General features: G+C 35.4%; 1 protein-coding gene across 1 annotated transcript; it reads left to right on the top strand.

Annotated features, from left to right (window-relative positions):
• Window positions 1-5,884: 5,884 nt before the first annotated feature.
• LOC127794751 (probable transcription factor KAN2) lies at window positions 5,885-7,270 on the top strand. The gene is made up of 5 exons (XM_052325998.1): window positions 5,885-6,095; window positions 6,216-6,292; window positions 6,488-6,524; window positions 6,940-6,983; window positions 7,100-7,270. Exons 1-5 carry the CDS (start codon window positions 5,885-5,887, stop codon window positions 7,268-7,270), a joined length of 540 nt encoding a protein of 179 aa, XP_052181958.1.
• Window positions 7,271-19,411: the final 12,141 nt, after the last annotated feature.

Raw genomic sequence — 19,411 nt, forward strand, 5'->3', positions numbered from 1 at the left:
GAAGTGCCTTGTTGGAATAAATAGTAGTGACTGCATGTGTACATGGGATGCCAGTGAGATCCCATTCTCTGCATGTGCAACTCATGGACTTCATGTCAACTTTGTGTGTGTCATCAGGATTACATAAACTCTTGATTTCATACCCAAACTCTCCATTCCAATCTACCACCCAATCACAAGAATTCTCTTTCGCCTTATCTAACTTCTTAATAGCTGCAGGAGAAACGTTTGTGGGCCATTTTGCAAGTTCACTTCTTTTCCTTGCAATTCTCCTCGTGACCATAATTCTTACCTCTTCAAGCATCAAGAGGATGGACTTATGTCTCGACTCCAATATCCATTCATTGAAAGCCTCTACTATGTTGTTATCCACTACATAGCATTTAACACTTGTTCTGAAATAGATTTTATACCATTTTTCCACTGGCCAGCTCTATGCAAGCTCAACAATCCCATTGCCCATCTTTCCTAACTTCTGAAGTTTCTTTTTCAAATCCTCTTTGTATGGAGCTCTAGCACATTCCCAAAAGCAAAACTTCCTATCATCACCCTTCCATTTCTTAGCAAATGCATGGTAAATGTGCCTAGCACATTCCCTATGCTCTGCTAAGGGTAAAACATCAGCTATAGCACGTTTCGACCCCTACACAAATAATTTAGATTACACAAGTTAAATGAAGGAATAAAACAAATTAAAGTAATAAATAAACAAAAAAATTGATTAAGAATTTAATATCACCACTAACCTTTTGCATGTTAGAAACAATTGTTATCTCTTGACCATCTCCTAACTGAAGATCATGCTTGAGCAATCTAACAAACCAAGTCCAAAGAATGGGTGTTTCACTAGCTACTATTGCCCAAGCAATAGGGAACATTTGATTCTTCCCATCTCTCCCAATTGCATCTAAAAGAATACCCTTGCAAATCCCTTTCAGGAAGCAGCCATCAATATCTAATATCTTCCTACACCTACCTAGCCACCCCTTTCTCAAAGCGTCAAAACAAACATAGAACATATCAAAGTAGTTAACCTTGTTTGGATTATCATCACATGACTTCAAAATAACAGTGCTTCCCGGGTTCGAGGTCTTAATCTCCTCTACATAATCCCACGTTTACCATATTCCTCAACGTAACTCCCCATAACAGAATCTAACACTTTTTTTTTTTAGCACTCCTATAAACACTAATGCTGACCTCCATTTTCAATAACTTCCTACATAGTCCTTTAAGCATTGCAAGCTTAATTCTAGGTCCTGACACAATTAATTCCTTAAAATGTTTTGCTATAAAAGAAGATCTTACAAGTTTGTTTTTGTTATCCCCCCTACAACAAGTATGTTCAGGCTTAAAAGTCTTTATCGTCAAGCTGGCATCACTCTTTTCCTTAGAAGCAAACAGAACAAATGGATATTTATCAACACATACAAACTGAACCCTCTTAGAATCATTTTTCTTCAACCTTAGTTTTTTTTCCTTGACCATAGAATACTTTATAACAACTTGCTTAAATTCTGCAGTGCTTTCAAAAGACATACCAAGGCAAAAATCAAGAATATGTGCCTCATCGTCAAACCTTATTTGGGAACTAGGCTTCACAACAAACTGTTCCCCACCTTTTTAGCCAGATTCACCAGAGGTATTAGAGAAACTACCCAGATCGTCACTTGGAATGTAGATTGAATGATTGCTGCTATTAGAGTCTTCTTCCCCATCAATATCTATACAAAATGCAAGATATGCAAAGGTCATATTTTAAATACAAGCCAACGTAAATGAAGTGGGAATTTATGGTAAATACCTACATTTTCACCTACAGCTTCTGCTCTATTAGTCTTCCTATTTGCATCATCCCAATCATTAGCAGTTGCATCAATAGTGGCAGTAGCTTCATCCAGATCTACCTCTACAACATCTTTTCCCTCTCCATCTCCCTCATTTCTTAGAATCCATTCAATCCTTGCTCTCATCTCTCTAATATTTTGCCTTGCAGCTTGCAATTCCTCATTTTTATCATTGAAAAAGTTTGTTACATCTTCCACTAGGTCATCAAAAGTTGCATCAAAGGGTTCTTTGTCGAAGACTACATTTTCCACATGTTCCTCATTAGCTACATCATCTTTTACTTGAGTTCCCTCACAACTCCCCAAACCAATTCGTTGCCCTACTGCCCCTTCATAAACTACTAAACTAGTTTCTAGTAGGGGACCAACTTTTTTAGAAAATTTACCAAATTGACCCTCATTTATAGACTCAGGAGATATAAGAACATGTGGTTGAAAAGGGTTATTAGTTGAAACATAATCTATTTTACCTTCACCCTCAAGGTATATATCTAATGTGTCCCCATCAACTACGCCTTTACATATTGTGAAAATACTATCATCATTCGATATCTCACCAAAGTTATTTTTACACTTCAAATAAATTGCACTAACCTTGTTGAATTTTAAGTGATGGGAAATAACCCAAGTCACCATAGGAAATGAGAACGTTTCAAAGTCAAACTCTAATTCAATCTCCCTATTCTCCCCTCCCCCACATAGCTACTTTCTTCCTTTACCACGACACCATCGTGAAAAAGTCTCAACTTTACTGCCAAGTCACACATTCTACAAAAAAAAAAAAAAAAAAAACACAAGAAAAATAAAATGCATGTTAGTTGCCAGCTAGGTTATTATAATATAGTCAATTTACATACACTCAGTCAACACCCTTACCACAAAATGACATATAGATAACCACTACAGCAATTGATTAACTCAAGATTCCACAAGCAGCCAAAACTGAATTAACCCTTAAAGAAGCAAATGAAAGTAATCATAACCTACAATAATTTGGGACCACAACAACATAGCCACCTAGAAGCACAAACCCACTCGTTTACCATTTCAAAACCCATTGAAAAATAACAAAAGCACAAACCCACAACTGTCGAACAAACCCATAACCCTCGAAAAACCCATTCGAACAAACCCATAACTGTCGAAAAACCCATTCAAACAAACCCAACATACAAGATAAATGAACAAATTTACACATATATTTAGTAAAAATAGAGACCAATTTCAAGTGCGCACATCCAGTTGACAACTCACCCTTCAATGGAGAAGTAGAAGAACTCGAAATCCTCTTAGGCACATTCAATGTTGCGAGCTTTGACTGTTAAAGAGAATGTGACTTTGACGACCTTCTATGGTTTCACCTTCAATGAGTTGGGATTTAGGTTTTCGCCTATTACATCCAAAAGTCACTAAATTAGGTTTCAAAATCTGAATTAGGTTTGGTTTAGTGAATTTGATTTTTTTTTTAAATCAACGTGTTTTATTCCTTGCACGTGGATGTTTAAAATGTTGCATACGTGTCATCTCAAGCCCTTAAAGGGCACGTGATATCACACATAGACGAATGTAGAAGACAATGACTAAACATCTAGCTTTTTAATTGTCTAAAGATCGAATCTTGAGATTTTTTAGGTGAGGGACTGAATGTCATAGTTTTTAATAGTTTAAGGACTTTAAGATGTATTAAGCCAAGTAAGAATATACTATTTTATGTTTGGTTTAAAAGAAACAATAGAGGTCTCGATTCAATGAAGGCACAAATGTTATTGGTATTTTTACACATATCTATTTGAATGGAGGTAGGGTACAACAAACAAAGTGCAATTTTGATGGAAATTGGTTTTTCCTATTGGAGTTTTAAATGTTGAGTAGTAGATGTGTAGCTATAGTGTGTTCTTGACCTACTTTATCAGTTGTATTAGTTGTATTGAGTTGTGTAATCCCTTTTCCCCTCCTTCTCGTTGGCTTTTTCTTTAATAAAATTTCATAGTCACTTTATCAAAAAGTTGGGGAATTTTTTTTCGATCTAAAGTCTCCAAAGAGGATTTAGGTAAAGACTTATCTTATTTTTCTAATAGGTCTTACTAATAACTTAGTTGACAAAAAGGCAAAGCCCCAAGAACCAAAATCTCTTAAACTAATAAGAAAGGACATTAGCCAAAATGGGAAAGGCCTCATGTCTCTATGTACGTTCAATTCTAAATTCAGTTGAATCTAAGAAAATAACCATTGGGAATATGATTGTGATATAAATTCACTATGCTTTCCTTTGAGTATAATGACCATGAAGATCGTGACAAAGGAACAAGATGGCGCACAATGAAAGAAATGGAAGAGAATGCCTCAAGATGGAAGAAAAGGGAAAATCAATAGCTTCCTAGCTTTAAATCTCCGAGATGCAATTTAAAGAAGTCAAACTTACCCAATCTAGAGAAAAAATGATGGTGTCAAGGTTTGTAGTGTGTAAAGCGAAATAACAGTTCGATCTGGTCTAATTTGTCATCATCCAAATCACGAGTCATCTAAATTGATTAGATCTCTCGGTTGGTAGGTGAGTGGTAGGTTGTTTTATAGTCTTTTGCTTTTCTATTTGGCCTTCTATTTGTCTTATTGTAGTTCCAATGATTTTCGCATAAAGCCAACTTGCATGGTCGTTGGGGTTTGTCCATCTTTTGGCTCTTACTTGGAGCTTTGGCCTAGGGTATCCTAGTTCATGTCGGTAGTTTTTCTAGTTGTGTTGCTAATTTTTGGTCATAAGAAAACAGAAAAGAAAAAGAAAACATCATTCTATTAACTTTCCACTTAATAGACAATTGGATATGAACAGACTCAATGTTATCTTATCAAGCTTAGTTGTCCTCATTGCATACCATAATCATCTTATTCTATCTTGTTACTAACCAATTTTAGTAGCATCAATGCACATTAGTTCCCCCAAATTACTATATATTAGACATTATATCATGGGCCACAAATAAAGCATAGCAAAAATAGGATTTAAACCTACATCATTGGACTTGCAAGGTTATATCTCCAATCCTCCCTTACCACTAAGGCCTTGTTTGTGCTTGAGTTTAGGGTCAAACTCCACTTGAGGTAAATTTTTGGCCGAGGTGAAACATGATATGTGTAATTTACTATTAATATTATAATTTAACAATAATTTTAATAATAATAATGAATTTATTTATAATATAACATAATGTTATAATAGAATATATTACATGATATAATATATAATATAATACAGTAAATATATTAAAATATCTAATCTATTGAAATATTGTAGTATAAATTATATGAATCTCTGATCTTATATTATTTTATTATTTATATAATAAACATAATTGATATTACAAGATACGGACAATGTAATATAACACAATATTGATATAATATAATATGATAATGAATTAATATATAATATACTATAAAATATATGATATATTATTATAATTTAATAATTTTAACTTTTTTATGTAATTTAATTAACTGACCTCATCAATTTTCCTTTTTTAACTCAATTCCAATGTAGTTCTAGGTTCCCGTTCTAGTTACATTTATGACATATTTTATTTTTTTCATTTATAATATTATTAAATGACTGATGAGTCATATATATATATAGTTTTGCGGAATGCTACATTTATATAATTTCATTTAAATATTAATATTTACATCAAAATTATGTAAAGGAATTATGTTTATTAATTTATTGCAGAAACTAACTTCAGCCAATGAGTGATTGATAAGAGCACTTTAATTTTTATTATTTTTTTTTGGGTTCCTTTTGGGGATGACCATTTTAATTCTAATTGTGGACTTTCCTTAATCACCAGTGTTGACTATCGATGGCAGAAAAGCAAATATAGGTCCAAATGAAAAAGCCCTCACAGTAGACGACACAAAGATGCGTCATCACTCTCTGCGTCATCACTCTCTCTTCTCAAAGTCTCCATATTCATTATCTTCCCTTGCACCATCGACCGACCTGCCCTCCGCCCCCCCGCCTCTCTCTCTCTCTCTCTCTCTCTGAAATGAAGGGATCTTCGCGTTCGTCTTCTTCGCTCGTCGGCCAGCGAGATGAGCAAGAAATACCCGCCGTCGGGACAACTCTGGCGCCGGAGCAGAACCAGCAACCCGCCGTTAGGCAACGCGTCCGCCGTTCCCAGAAGACTTGTCTCCGGTGGACCCCTGATCTTCACCGCCGCTTTGTGTATGCAGTTGAGAACCTCGGTGGAGCAGACAGTACGTAATTAAACTCTCTCTTTCTCTCTCTCTCTCTACCAGTGAGACTTCAAAGGGTGAGGATTATGATGATGTTGAGATGATTTTGCTTCTTTTGTCTGTTTGTTCATCTTTTGGTAGGGGCAACTCCAAAGATGATTTTGGAATTGATGAATTTGAAAGATCTTACCATACTTCAAGTGAAGAGCCACCTTCAGGTTCTGATTCTAGACCCGTGTTTGGGTATACAAGATCGATCTATCTATCTATCTATCTATCGATCGATCGATCTACCTATATGATAACAAAATCAGAACAACTACATGAAGAGTGCAACTATTTTGATTTTCTTGTGCGCTTGTCTTTAATTTTCTCAATATTTGTCTGAATATTTTCACATTCGCCATGGACAGGCGTACCGGAAGGCGAGGAACGCCGGGACGTCGAAAGGTAAAATAACTTCTTTCCCCCTTTTTTTTTTTTTTTGCTAATAAGTTATTCTTGGATTAATGCTACACAGATAAAATATCATATGAATCTTTATTAAGAATTAATTAATTAAGAAAACGGATAATCGTAAATTTTTTTTTTTTTTTTTATGCTAAGAAGTAGTTCTTGGATTAATACTACACAGATAGAAAACAATATGAATCTTTTATCAAGAAATAATTAATTAAGAAAACAGACAATTATTAATGCATTTGCTTATCATGTCTAATTAAGTTCATGGGTTTGAACTCGATTCCATTGACAAGTTTTATATAGGTTGATGACACCTTTTTAATGAAATAGATTTCTGTCCTTTTTCTTCTAATGGATTAAGCGTTTCATATTTTTAACCTCCATTACTGAGCTTCTGTTGCAGAAGCTGCAGCTGTAGCAGCAGCAACAACAACAGAAAGGAACATGGTTCGCTCAACCTTCTATTATCGTCTCTCTCTCTCTCTCTCTCTCTCTCTCTCTCTCTCTCTCTGAATGATCAGAGACTAATGGCTTTGAGACCTTCCCTGATCTTATTCTTGCAGAGAGATGATCAAGGGGAGGGGCTTCTGATAGATGGCGGCGATAATGTTCAGGGAACTGCTGGAAGAGAAGGCACTGGAAATAACACCATGTCAGAATCAGTTGGTTCCAAAAATCCTGAACCTTCTACTGGAGATGAAAACGGCATCTCTCTTGAACTAACTCTAGGTTAATTCACCTAGCTACCTGCGCATATGAAACTACATTTTAGTATAACTCTAGGCTTATGATTATCAGTACTTTGGGAGCTTCACAGATTCTGTTCTTAGTGGTTTTTCCTGCTAGATGGCTTTGAGGGCCAGCGTCTTGAGGGCGGGATCAGTGGACATTATATCCCTCTTAAATCTTTTTAATATCATTCTGCATTTCTATCCCAATATATATATATATATATATATATATCTCAAATAGCAGTTCACAACTTGGAAAGTGGACTAAGGTGGCCAAACAATCTGTGAATACCTTTTTTTTTATTTCAATAAATGATGAAATTTTGCTAATAAAATAAAGATGCATGAAGAAACCACACAAATGAAAACCCACCAAGATACACCTGGAAAGAGCGCAGCCCACCACCAAAATCCACAAAACTGCCAAAGTGCTAGGCGTTCTTTGTTTGGGTGTTTTCTGTTGATCTCCTTTAGAATATGATATGATCTTCATCTTTAATTAAAAAAAAAAAAAGCTGCATTACCAAAACCTCGACGATTCCGAAATCCGAAAAGCATTGCCCCTGCTCACGAAAAAGCACGCCAATGGAAGAAAATCTGGTCACCAAGCAATTCAACCGGCCTGATCCCTCAATGTCCAACACTCCATTAAGCATCGTAAAACTTCCAAAACAATCCATTAAGAATTCCTTTGGTTATCTTTCCTTTCTCTTTTTTTTGTTTTTTCTTTTTCTTTTTTAAGGTAGATGAGAGGCCTAGCCAATGTTATTAATTATGAGACGAGGATTCGGAGGGTTTTATCCTATAGAATCTGATTACACGAACTACTTGGATTTTCTTTCCTTCTGAATTGTAACAACTAAAAGGTATCTTGAGGTTGGCCTTCTTGTTTGTTCCGTGGTTTTCTTGAGTCTATGGCATTTGGTGCTTTAGTTTGTTGAGTTCGGATTTGTCGTCGATTTTTCTAGCTTGATTTTTTGGTGCATTTGTCTGTTCTCCGTGCAATTAAAGAAAAAACATTTTTTAACTCTGTGCTCAAGCAAATTCCATGCTCTTTTGGACAGATATGTATTTTTATCTATCATGGAGTTACAAGATTGAAACTGAGTGTTCATTTAATTGTATGTATGGTGATATTTTTATCAATGAAAGATATTTAGATTTATTATCACTTTTTGGAAAAGATTTGCAAATTATTAATGGTTGCCTTTTTTTTTCTTGATAAAATTAATTCTACAATCAACATTTCACGATTATACTTGAATGAGCACGAACAATGTTTAAAAAGTTAAGATGGTATGGAAGTGAAGAGAAAAGGTCCAAATGTCAGCCAGAGTCGAATTAGAATATGTTTTTATTTAGTAAAATAATAAATTAGTGCTAAGGGTAATGGTCATTAGGGAGTAGAAAATGCAGTTTACTGTTTACATAAGGTGCAGGTTTCAAAATGCTCTTATTAGTTGGTAATGAATATATAGTTTGAAACATTTCAGCTCCTACTAGAAGTATTTTAGCTTAAATACAAGGTGCAAAAAACGTACCTACACTATTCTTACCTTAACCTAGGTTAGCATCACCGAATAAATAAATATATAATTATTAGAAGTATGATCTAAAATAAAAATATCAAAATTCATCTCGTAATTTTATAATAAGCTTCAAAGCTTTGGTGAACTGTGACAAACACAACATTTACAAATCAATAAGAAATAATAAATACAAATTATTCCATAGTCTCAAAGGTTTTTTTTTTTTTTCCCAATTCCACTATTTCTCATCAGCCGTCATAGCTCATAAATGCAGTGGCTCTCTTGATCATTTCTCTTTTTCTAAGTGAAATGACTCACATAAGAAAATTATCATTTTACATCATATATAGTTCATAAATGCTTCCCCCCCGCGGTCTCATATATATATATATATATATATATAGAGAGAGAGAGAGAGAGAGAGAGAGAGAGAGGGGGGGGGGGGAGAGGGGAGGGGGTTGGGGGAAGACATTAAAAATAGGAAAATGTTCACATATCATCCTTGAATTTTCTCTAAATTGCATAAACTATCCTTATTTTGACCTCTTTGACTTTATTAGTTGCTATATAGCATTTTCCCTCTACAATTAAGTAACTATAGTTAATTTTTCAAAAATGTCCAAAATACCATCATATTTCTCTTTCTCTCTTTAAAATAATAAAGCAAAAATTAAAAATTAAAAATTAAAATAATTGGTGATAAAGGTCTACACTCCACAATGATCGTTGTTGTTGCTATCGATGTGTTAATAGGTTCGAGAGAGAAAGAGAGAAAGAAGTTATTGAGAACGTCACATAGTTGTTGTTAAAGAAATAGAAAATGTCATCTGTTGTTGTGGAAGACTGCAAGATGATTACTTATTACCTCTCGACAACCCCTAGTCTTTCTCTATCGCTTTTCTTTGTAAATCACTGGTTCAATTGGCAAAGAAACACCATTATGTTCGACTTCTATGTTTCACTTCTATGCAAATTGAACCCAATGGGATTAGATTTTGCAAATATTGATTTTGACACCAACATCAACATCTCGATAGGAAAAAAAAAAAAAACATAGTCTTTGGCATCATGGAAAAACTGCACTAGGTCAATTTCTCTTCTTTGTTGATATTGTGAAGAAAAACTTATACCGATAACCCTTTACTAATTTATCTCCAATTTGAGAAAACCCTAGCTAGTAAGAGAATTTGCAAAGTGTACTCCTTTTATCCTTTTCTTGACCTATCATTGGTTGTTTGTGAAGAATAGCCCTTATAAACTTACCAACAAGAAAAGGAATAACAATGAAGAAAGAACGATGACAGGGAAGATTAACATGGAAATAAGGAATAAATGAGAGAGAAACTAAGGGTATGTTCTGCAAATAGGGGTGAAATATGTCAATTTGCACTACTAGTTAATGGTAATGGAGGTTAGTAATGTTTCTTAAAATATGCTGGTAGTCGATGTAATTTAGGCAAACCTTAAGAGACTATGACATTTACTTGAAAATAAGCCTCTATAGCTAGAATGAAGAAAAAGTCATCATAACCACTTTTCTTAATTGATGATGATATTTTACTCTTGTGATAAGGTTTCGATGATGAAACTTTTGTACCTAAAATTATGTATGTGTTTCTTTTCAAAACTAAAATCAATTTTACCTTACATGAGCATCACATTTTCAAAACACAAAACTGTCTTGTTTATCAAAGGAGATTGGAAAAACAAAGTTTAACATCTCTAAAAAATTATCCCCAAAAGAGCTTTTAAAATTAGTGTCTTGTAGTGATAAATGAAGTAAAAATCCTTTAAGGAAAAACAAGTCATTTGTCGACGAATCAAGCTATTTTACTTCTACCTATCGACTGATCCTCTTTGATCTGTTGACCGACAGAATGATAATTTCTTAAAATTTGATATTTTGCTTTAATTTGTCGACTAATCCAAATGGACCTGTCGACTGATAGAATGTTATTTACCAAATTTGTCGACCATTTGCTTCAAAGTTGTTGACCATCAGAAGGCTTGCCCTTTCATGTTTTACATTTTAAGCCTCTGTCTGTTGACCGATCCTCTATGACCTGTCGACTGACAAAATGTTTTGCAAGAAGGTGTTGACAGTTCTTTCCTAGACTGTCGACCAATTTTTGAATTTTAACTAATCTATCGACTGATACCTTGTATCTGTCAACCATTTCTATCGCAAGAATCCCCAACGACTAGTTTTTTCACTAATCCAAAGTGCTCTTCCTATTATCAACGACTATATTCTTGCAAGATCTCGTCAACCACTATAAATAAAAGTAAGATTGATGATTCAAACTAGTGAAGTGGTCATATTACAAGCTCTTAGGTGGTTATTCATTTTATACATCATTATTCCATTTAGTTTTCTCTTCAAGGCTTTGCATTAACCTTGTAAAATTCATTTCCAAGCCTTGTATTCATTTGTGAGAAGAATTTGTAACCGAGAGGTTTTTCTCTCAAACTTTTTCGTCAATTGTATCATTCTCTATCTTACCTAACTTGTAGCTAAAGGGTTAGCTTATTTTAGGCAAGAGGTTTGTAATACCTAGCTTGTAACTAGAGGGCTTGTTTGACTAAGTAAGAGGTTGTACATTTCTAGCTTGGTGCTAGAGGGCCTATCTAGAGAGATAGGAGGATTATAGTAGACTGATTGAAAAATTCTTAGTGAGGAGTTAAGGTAGTGGATTAGACTTAGTTTAAGGTGAACCACTATATATCGCTTGTGTCTTTCTTGTTGTTTTTTTGTGTGTGTTACTTATAGCTCCAAGCAATTCTCATACAAGCATTAAAATCTAGTTTTTCACCAAAAATGATTTGAAACTTCAATAAAAAATTTTAAATAACCTAATTCGCCCCCCTCTTAGGTATTAATGCCATTACTATGCAAGCCTAACAGATGATACTTCTTGTTTTTGAGGATCAAACAACTCCAACACTTTTTGGTAAAGCAATAGCAACATTGTATCATTCTCAATCATCTTTTTCTTATTCTTTAGTTTCTATCTCTATTTCCCCCCTTATTTGCTACTAAAATTCACCAATTTTGGCCTTGACATATCAAGCTACAAATTCTTCAAAATGGTACCCTGCTTAATACTCTATCTTTGCATTAATCGAGCCCTTTATCCATTGCCTTCTCTTTACCAAACATTTTTTTCAACATCTTAAGAAACAATCGTCATTTTTCTATCTTTTGGTTGAAGCAACAATGAGGTTGAATTTAATAGTCCATTTTCTTAGCCATTTTCTCATGTATTTTCATTCATCACCTTCTTCCTCATAGCCTCGCAAATTGCTGCCCACAATGCTGTCTTCCTCCTTGAAACTTGGTTTGTATACTTTTTGAGACCTTTCACTTGAGCCTTTGTCAATATGCATGATCGTCATGGCAACTCTTTTTTTTTTGCTAGGACCATGTGTTTGCTTTCTAGTAAAAATAAAAATATAGTAAAGAGAAAGACAATGTACCTTTATAATGATAGATGTCCTTACCATATGATAAAATCCATATAAAAGTTTATTGGTATCAAAGAATTAACTATATTTTTGTCATGAACCATCAAAAACCTAGCTTGACAAAAAAACTTAATAGTATATTTCACTTATTTTTTTATGTCATGGACTATTATTATTTATGCTTAAAGTAGACACTAAAAAAGAAAAAAAAAAACAAGGAAAACCGTTTCCATTTGTTTTCCCCACCAACGAGAGCATCGGGGTATATCATCATGCATTAAGTAAAGCATGGTGAACAATGCCAAAGAGTAATTTGTCGATATGTACACCTCGACATTAGATTGGCTTGGATATTGTCGCCATTAATGTGAGTATGGATCTTGTTGTTATACAAATAAGTCATGTCGGAATAAAAGGGGCTAAAGTCTAGCGAACAAGGCAAGCTTGAACTTCTTTGGTATTGTTCCTTACTTTGCACACTTATCACCTCATTTTTAGGTTTTCTAACATTTTATGTTTATCTTTCCTTTTTAATATGCATAAATTGAATCTAGAATTTATTACAATAAACTTTAATGCTATTAAAAATTTTCTCAAGCTTTTAAAAGCTCATTTTATCATTGGGAATCTACACAACAAAATTTTTTCGATCTATTTATTTCAACTCTTCAATTTGAGGTCATTTCATTTATAAAAATAGACCACATACCCATAAAGAAAGTTGTTCCACACATTTTTTTTTTGAGAATGTCTTGAATTTATATTTGGATAACCTATATAAAAGTTTGATAGAGATAGAATTTGTCTACCAAATTCAAAACTTATAGGGTCTTTGGCTTATCTTTTTATTTAGTCAAACGTAAGACATAAACTCTTCAATTAATAGCTTAGGTGGTGTTCTCTTTGTGTTTTAGTTTTGTGTTTTGAGTTTTGAATTCATTTTGAGTTTTGTGTTTTGAGTGTCTGTTTTGAAATTTTTGAAAATGCGTTCTTTTTATCATTCTGAAAAATTATTTCTCAAAACAGAAAACTAGAAAATGTGTTTACTTTGAAATTTTAAAAACAGTTTTTTTTTGTTATTATGATATTTTATTTAATAAATTTAATTTAAAATAAATAATAAATATTTATTAATAAATTATAAATTTGAAATATCATTTAAAAAAGTAAAAAAACCTTAGAAATATCATTTAAAAAAATTAATACAAACAAAACATATCACATACTCAGTTTAATAAATAAATAAAATAAAAAAATCAAATAACACACACAAAAAAAAAAATCAAATTAGGAAGCCGCCGCCCATCTTCTTCATCTAGGGTTTTCTGTGGGGGGCGTTGGTTGCGGTGGCGGTGGAGGGCGTTGGTCGCGATGGCAGTGGGGGGTACTGGTCACGGTGGCGATGCGGGGTGCTAGTCGCGGTGGCAATGGGGGGCGTTGGTTACTGGTCGCGGTCGTAGTGGGGGGTGCTGGTCGCGATGGCAGTGGGGGGTACTAGTCACGGTGGCGATGGGTGGCAGTGGGGGCCAGGTCAATGACTGTGGTTGAGGTAGGAGGCGCTGGTCACGGTGGTAGTAGAGTTGAAGGTCGACGGCGATGGCGGTGGTTGTCAATGGCCAGAAGAAGAGAGAAGATAGGAGAGAGAGATGAGTGGGTCTGTGCGTAGGTAGGGGGAGGGGGGTTGTTTTTCGCGTTTTGCATTTGTTTTGTGTTTTCAGTGTATTTTCAAGGAAAACGCCCAAAACAACAAAATGTTGTTTTGGGTTTTCTTAACAAAATTTTTGGTTGTTTTCAAAAACGCGTTTTTGAAAATAACAAAGAGAACACGTTTTCAATGTTTTCAAAAATTGAAAACAAAAAACGGCCCGAAAACGGGAAAGAGAACATGCCCTTAATATTTTTTTCTTACCTAGAGGGTTTTGGCTTATTGTCTTTTTACATAGCTTTTAAGTTTTTCTACTTATAAGCTATGTAAAGCTTTTAAGCTGACTAGTGTTTAACTTGATAATGTGTTTGGATAAATGTGTTGTAAACTGTTATTTATATAGTTATGTGTTTCTTTGAAAAAGCTAATAAATTATCAGAACTTAATAAAAGATTAAAATAAACATATTGCTGAATAATACAAATAAAATTTATAAAAATACTAATTTTTTAAAAAAATAAATTATAAATTGATGTCTAACTGATAAATTTTTACTATTAGATATTGATTAATTATATAGAATTATTAAAAAATATATTAATATAATATTTTATGTTTAAATTTAGGTTTAATTCTTAAAAATGTTAAATATATTAATACAATAGACATTAATTAATATATATTTATAAATATATATAGAGATGGAAGACCGAGGCGATGGACGATAGAGGATGTGGGGATGGAGGTGATGGCAACAGACGATGGAGAAGGTGACGATAGGGACAGAGTTAGAGGCAGCGACTGCTAAGAAGGAGATGACGATGACGGAGCTAGAGAGAGGTGACGATAGAGAAAAGGTAGAGGGATGAAGGAGACGAATATGGTTGGAAATATGATAGTTGTTTGAAGGCAAAATTGTATAATATTTGGTTAATGAAATAAGTTGGTAACAATGTTTTGAAGAAAGTTGGGGGGGAGCTTTTCTGAAACATTGTTGAAGTAGTATTTAAGCTCGACATCATTTAAGCTCTTTAATTTTTAACAAACATGTAACTAAAGTGTTTAAGCTAAAGAAGCAAGTTATAAGTAGTTAAATCGCTAAGCCAAACACCTTCTTATTCATAAAGTTTGAAGAACTTAAAAGCTACCTAGCTTATAAGCTCTCTAAACTACTTTTTTTTTTTCTTTGTTTTCTCTTTTTAAGTCGGATTCTCAACATTGACCATGGGATGCAGTTCGATTCTGAAGCTTTTAGAGCCTTTTGCCAGAGATGGGGAATCAATTTGAGAATGACATCTGTAGTATATCCCCAAGCCAATAGGTAGGCCAAGGCAAGCAACAAAACCATCCTACATGGGCTAAAAACCTAGTTAAAGAAAGCAAAAGGTAGATGGGTCGATGAGCTCCCTAGCATTTTGTGAGCTTATCGAACGACCAGTCACGTATCCACGAGAGAAATGCCTTTTAGCTTGGTGTACGGAGCAGATGCCCTCATCCCCGCAGAGGTAAATCTCAGCTCACCTAGAGTTATGGCTCTCAATAAGGGAGAAAATTTAAGTTATTTGAGGGAGAACCTGGATTTGCTAGATGAATTGAGAGAGAAGGCAGTTGTATAGCTAGAAGCATATCAGAGAAGGATCTCTGGCTATTACAACAAAAAGGTTCATCCTCGAGCTTTCCAGGAAAGAGATTTGGTGCTCAAAAAGACAACCATTACTAACGCCCTCAGGGAGAAAGTAAAATTCAGATCCAATTGGGAGGGGTCGTATAGAATTGAGAAGATGCTAGGGGCGAATACATGTGTACTGCAAACATTGCAGGGTGAAGCGTTGGGCAAGATGTGGAACACTATGCATCTAAAAAGGTACTTTATGACCATTCCAGTCTTAGGAGTTGCCGAGAACGAAGATGAGCAAGACAAAGAGAGTTGTACACCACAAGGAGCCCGTCTTGACCATGTTATGGATCGGGATTCCTTTTAGGTATCCACTGTGCCGAGAGCTCGTGGCAATGTGTCACGAGCTTGCGGCAATATGCTGTGTCGCGAGCTCATGGCACACTGCCGCAAGCAATCAGTGCGCAAAGAGGACTTGTCAAGTACCCCCGTGGCCAAGCCCAAGGGGCCTTGCCACACGCGCTTTGCGGAAAACCCAAAGGGCCTTGCTGTGAGGGCCTTGCGGCACCTTGCACATGGCTTCCCTTCCGACGCCATAGGCCTTGCGGCAGGGAGCCTCTTCTAAGCAAAGCAAGAACCCCATTCAGCAAGCGCTACCTATCAACACCAAGTGTAATACCCGAGAATGATTTGAGGTTATAAATAATATTTGATGAAGGGCATAAATGGACTTTGTGGAAAATAAGACTATAGGGTACACTAACGCAACTTTGGACGATCGAATTAGTTAGAGGGAGTACCCTGGACCCTAGATAGCCAAGGAAAATGGTATAGTATCGACAAGTAAGACAAGTAATGATTTTAGGCATCAAAAGAAGTTGGATCGGGAACGGCTCCCGGTACAGCTAAAAAAAGGCAATTGTGATTTAGGCTGAAATACCGAATTATCATACGGGGCATCTGGGAAGTCAATGGAACCCCAAGGAAGTTCATATTTGGCATATAGAGTAACCCTTCAGTAGTTTTTGGAAGAAATAAAAGGGTTTGTAGTTAAAACGAAGATTCGGGCCTAAGTGCAGTTTTTTTGAAATTGACGGAGGGAGATCGAAACGATATTTTTTCGGAATTTTAAAGAGAGTGTTTTGGGATATTTCAAAGGGTTATAAAGGTCTTTAAAGAGAAATTCAGTTTTTGAGCCGGGGGCAAAATCGTAATTTTTGAGGTTGGGGTAAAAGTGTAATTTACCTAAAAATTAGGGGCATTAGCGTAATTAGTCCATTTTTCAGGGACTGAAATGCAATTAAAAATTAGCCCGGGGACCATGTTGAAAAGGGTCTAAGTGCAATTATCCAAAAGTTCGGGTCAAAATGTAATTCTTGAAATCTTTTTACTAGGGGCATTTAGGAGATTTAGGAAAAAGCTTCATAAATGACTTTAGAGATAAGGATGAAGTCTCATGATGACGTTAGAGATAAGATGAAGGCTCATGATGACTTTAAGGATAAGATAAGATTTGGATAAGATTTGATTGGATAAGATAAGATTTGGATAAGATTTAATTGGATAAGATTTTGTTGGATATGATTTGAATAAGATTTGATTTGGATAACAATGATTATATAAAATCTTAGAAGATTTAGAATGATTGCAGAATATCTTAGAAGATTTGGTAATGATTATATAATATCTATAAAGATTTACAATGATTGCAAAAGATATTAGAAGATTTAGAATGATTACAAAAGATATTAGAAGATTTGGAATGATTACAAAAGATATTAGAAGATTTGGAATGATTATAGAAGATTTACAATGATTGCAGAGAATCTTAGAAGATTTTGGAATGATTGCAAAAGATATCAAAAGATTTGGAATGATTATAGAAAATATTAGAAGATTTGGAATGATTGGAAAAGATTTTGAAAGATTTGAAATGATTGCAGAATATATATTTCTTGGTGGCTAAGTTTCCTAAACATATAAATAGGGGCTCAAGGCTAAGGATTCTCTCATTCGAAGTTGTGATACATTTGTGCTAGACGAGAGTGCTTCGGGTGTAGTGGATAGAGAGTTTTTAAAGCATACGCGAGGCATCACACGCGTAGAGCACTTAGGCAGCGCGTGAGGACCTGTAAGGAGGTGGTTTGGTTAAAAGACTTGAGGAGTTGCACGAAAATTGAGGTTGGGCACAAGATTCGAGGTGTTATGAGTTTCGTTCAAGGTGAGTTGTTCGCTACCAAAATTTGGCTTTCTTGTGAGTGGTTTTCCTCCAAAACTTGATTTATTGGCTTGTTCTATCTGAACATATGGTGATTTCATGCAAAATGGTTTTGTGCATTAAAATGGTAACCGGTGACGGTTGGATTTATGAGGGAGGTTTGTCCCTAAACGTTTTGAACTGTGCATTGCATTTTATAAATGTTGTTTATACGATGCATTGAATTGTGAATTGTGAGTTGTTCGCTACCAAAATTTGGCTTTCTTGTGAGTGGTTTTCCTCCAAAACTTGATTTATTGGCTTGTTCTATCTGAACATATGGTGATTTCATGCAAAATGGTTTTGTGCATTAAAATGGTAACCGGTGACGGTTGGATTTATGAGGGAGGTTTGTCCCTAAACGTTTTGAACTGTGCATTGCATTTTATAAATGTTGTTTATACGATGCATTGAATTGTGAATTGTGAGTTGTTGCATTGTCTTGAGTTTTATGTGTACGTATGGAATGTCAGCCTCGGATGTTGTCTGGATAGTGTAGCCATAATTCTCCAAGGGCGTGACGGAATAATAGGGGTATCTGATGCTGGTGTGCATGTCAGGATAGCCGCCTTGGTTTCCGTGCCAGACCGTTTGGTCAGGGAAGTTGCACTAGGACGACTAGGTGGTCCATACTGTGTTGTTCATGTGGGATGTCAGCCTAGGATGTTGTCTGGATAGTGTAGCCGTAATTCTCCAAGGGCGTGACGGAATAATAGGGGTATCTGATGCTAGGTGTGCATGTCAGGATAGCCGCCTTGATTTCCGTGCCAGGCCATTTGGCCAGGGAAGTTGCACTAGGACGACTAGGTGGTCCATGTGAAATTTTGGAGTTGGGATTGTATGGTGGTTCCTGGATGCTTAAGGTGGGAACGTATTCTGGTGAGATGCGTTGGCAGCCCCATTTAAGCTAGAATCGCGTCGCGTCGTCGTGTCGTCGAGTCGGTGTGGTGGCATAGCTTTTAGAGAGATTGCTCTTTCCCCATGGTAGGGTTAAGCGCGTGGGAATTCTCTTGAGTTAGGGCTTACCGGGTGTATTGGTTTATTTCATGTCTTGCATTATTCATGAAAAATGTGTTTTGAACTCTCACTTAGATGATTCATCATCTAATTTGGACTTTGTCCCTGGAATATTCAAACGTTCCAGGTGAAGGCAGCGGTGCAAAAGGGAAAGGAATCGTCGAGGAGTGACAGCGATTAGCGGATAGTTTACATTATGTCTTTTCAGTTATGTTATTTACTTTTGAAAACGTCATGTAAACGTTGGTGCAACTTTATATATAAATAAAGTGGTTTCGGTTATGACCTGTTGAGGTTTCGATCTAGCTTCCGCATTTGTGTTGGTGAACCTGTCTTGGTTTATTAATGGTTCATAGTTGATATACTGAGAAGGTGTAACGGGATCTTCGGGGAATGATTTTTATGATGGGTTTTTGTTTGAAAAATTTTTTTTTATCCCCGGAATCTTACGTTACGTTAACGCTCCCAGGAATTGGGGTGTTACACCAAGCATCCTTGAGAATCGCACCCTATAAATACCCAGCTACAAGACAATGAAAAGGACTTCTAATTTCGATAAACTTTTAACATATTGACGGCATTTTTACTGTTTTTGTGAATAATCATCTAGATCCGA

The sequence above is a fragment of the Diospyros lotus genome, chromosome 2, assembly GCF_014633365.1.
Source record: "Diospyros lotus cultivar Yz01 chromosome 2, ASM1463336v1, whole genome shotgun sequence".
NCBI lineage: Eukaryota > Viridiplantae > Streptophyta > Magnoliopsida > Ericales > Ebenaceae > Diospyros > Diospyros lotus.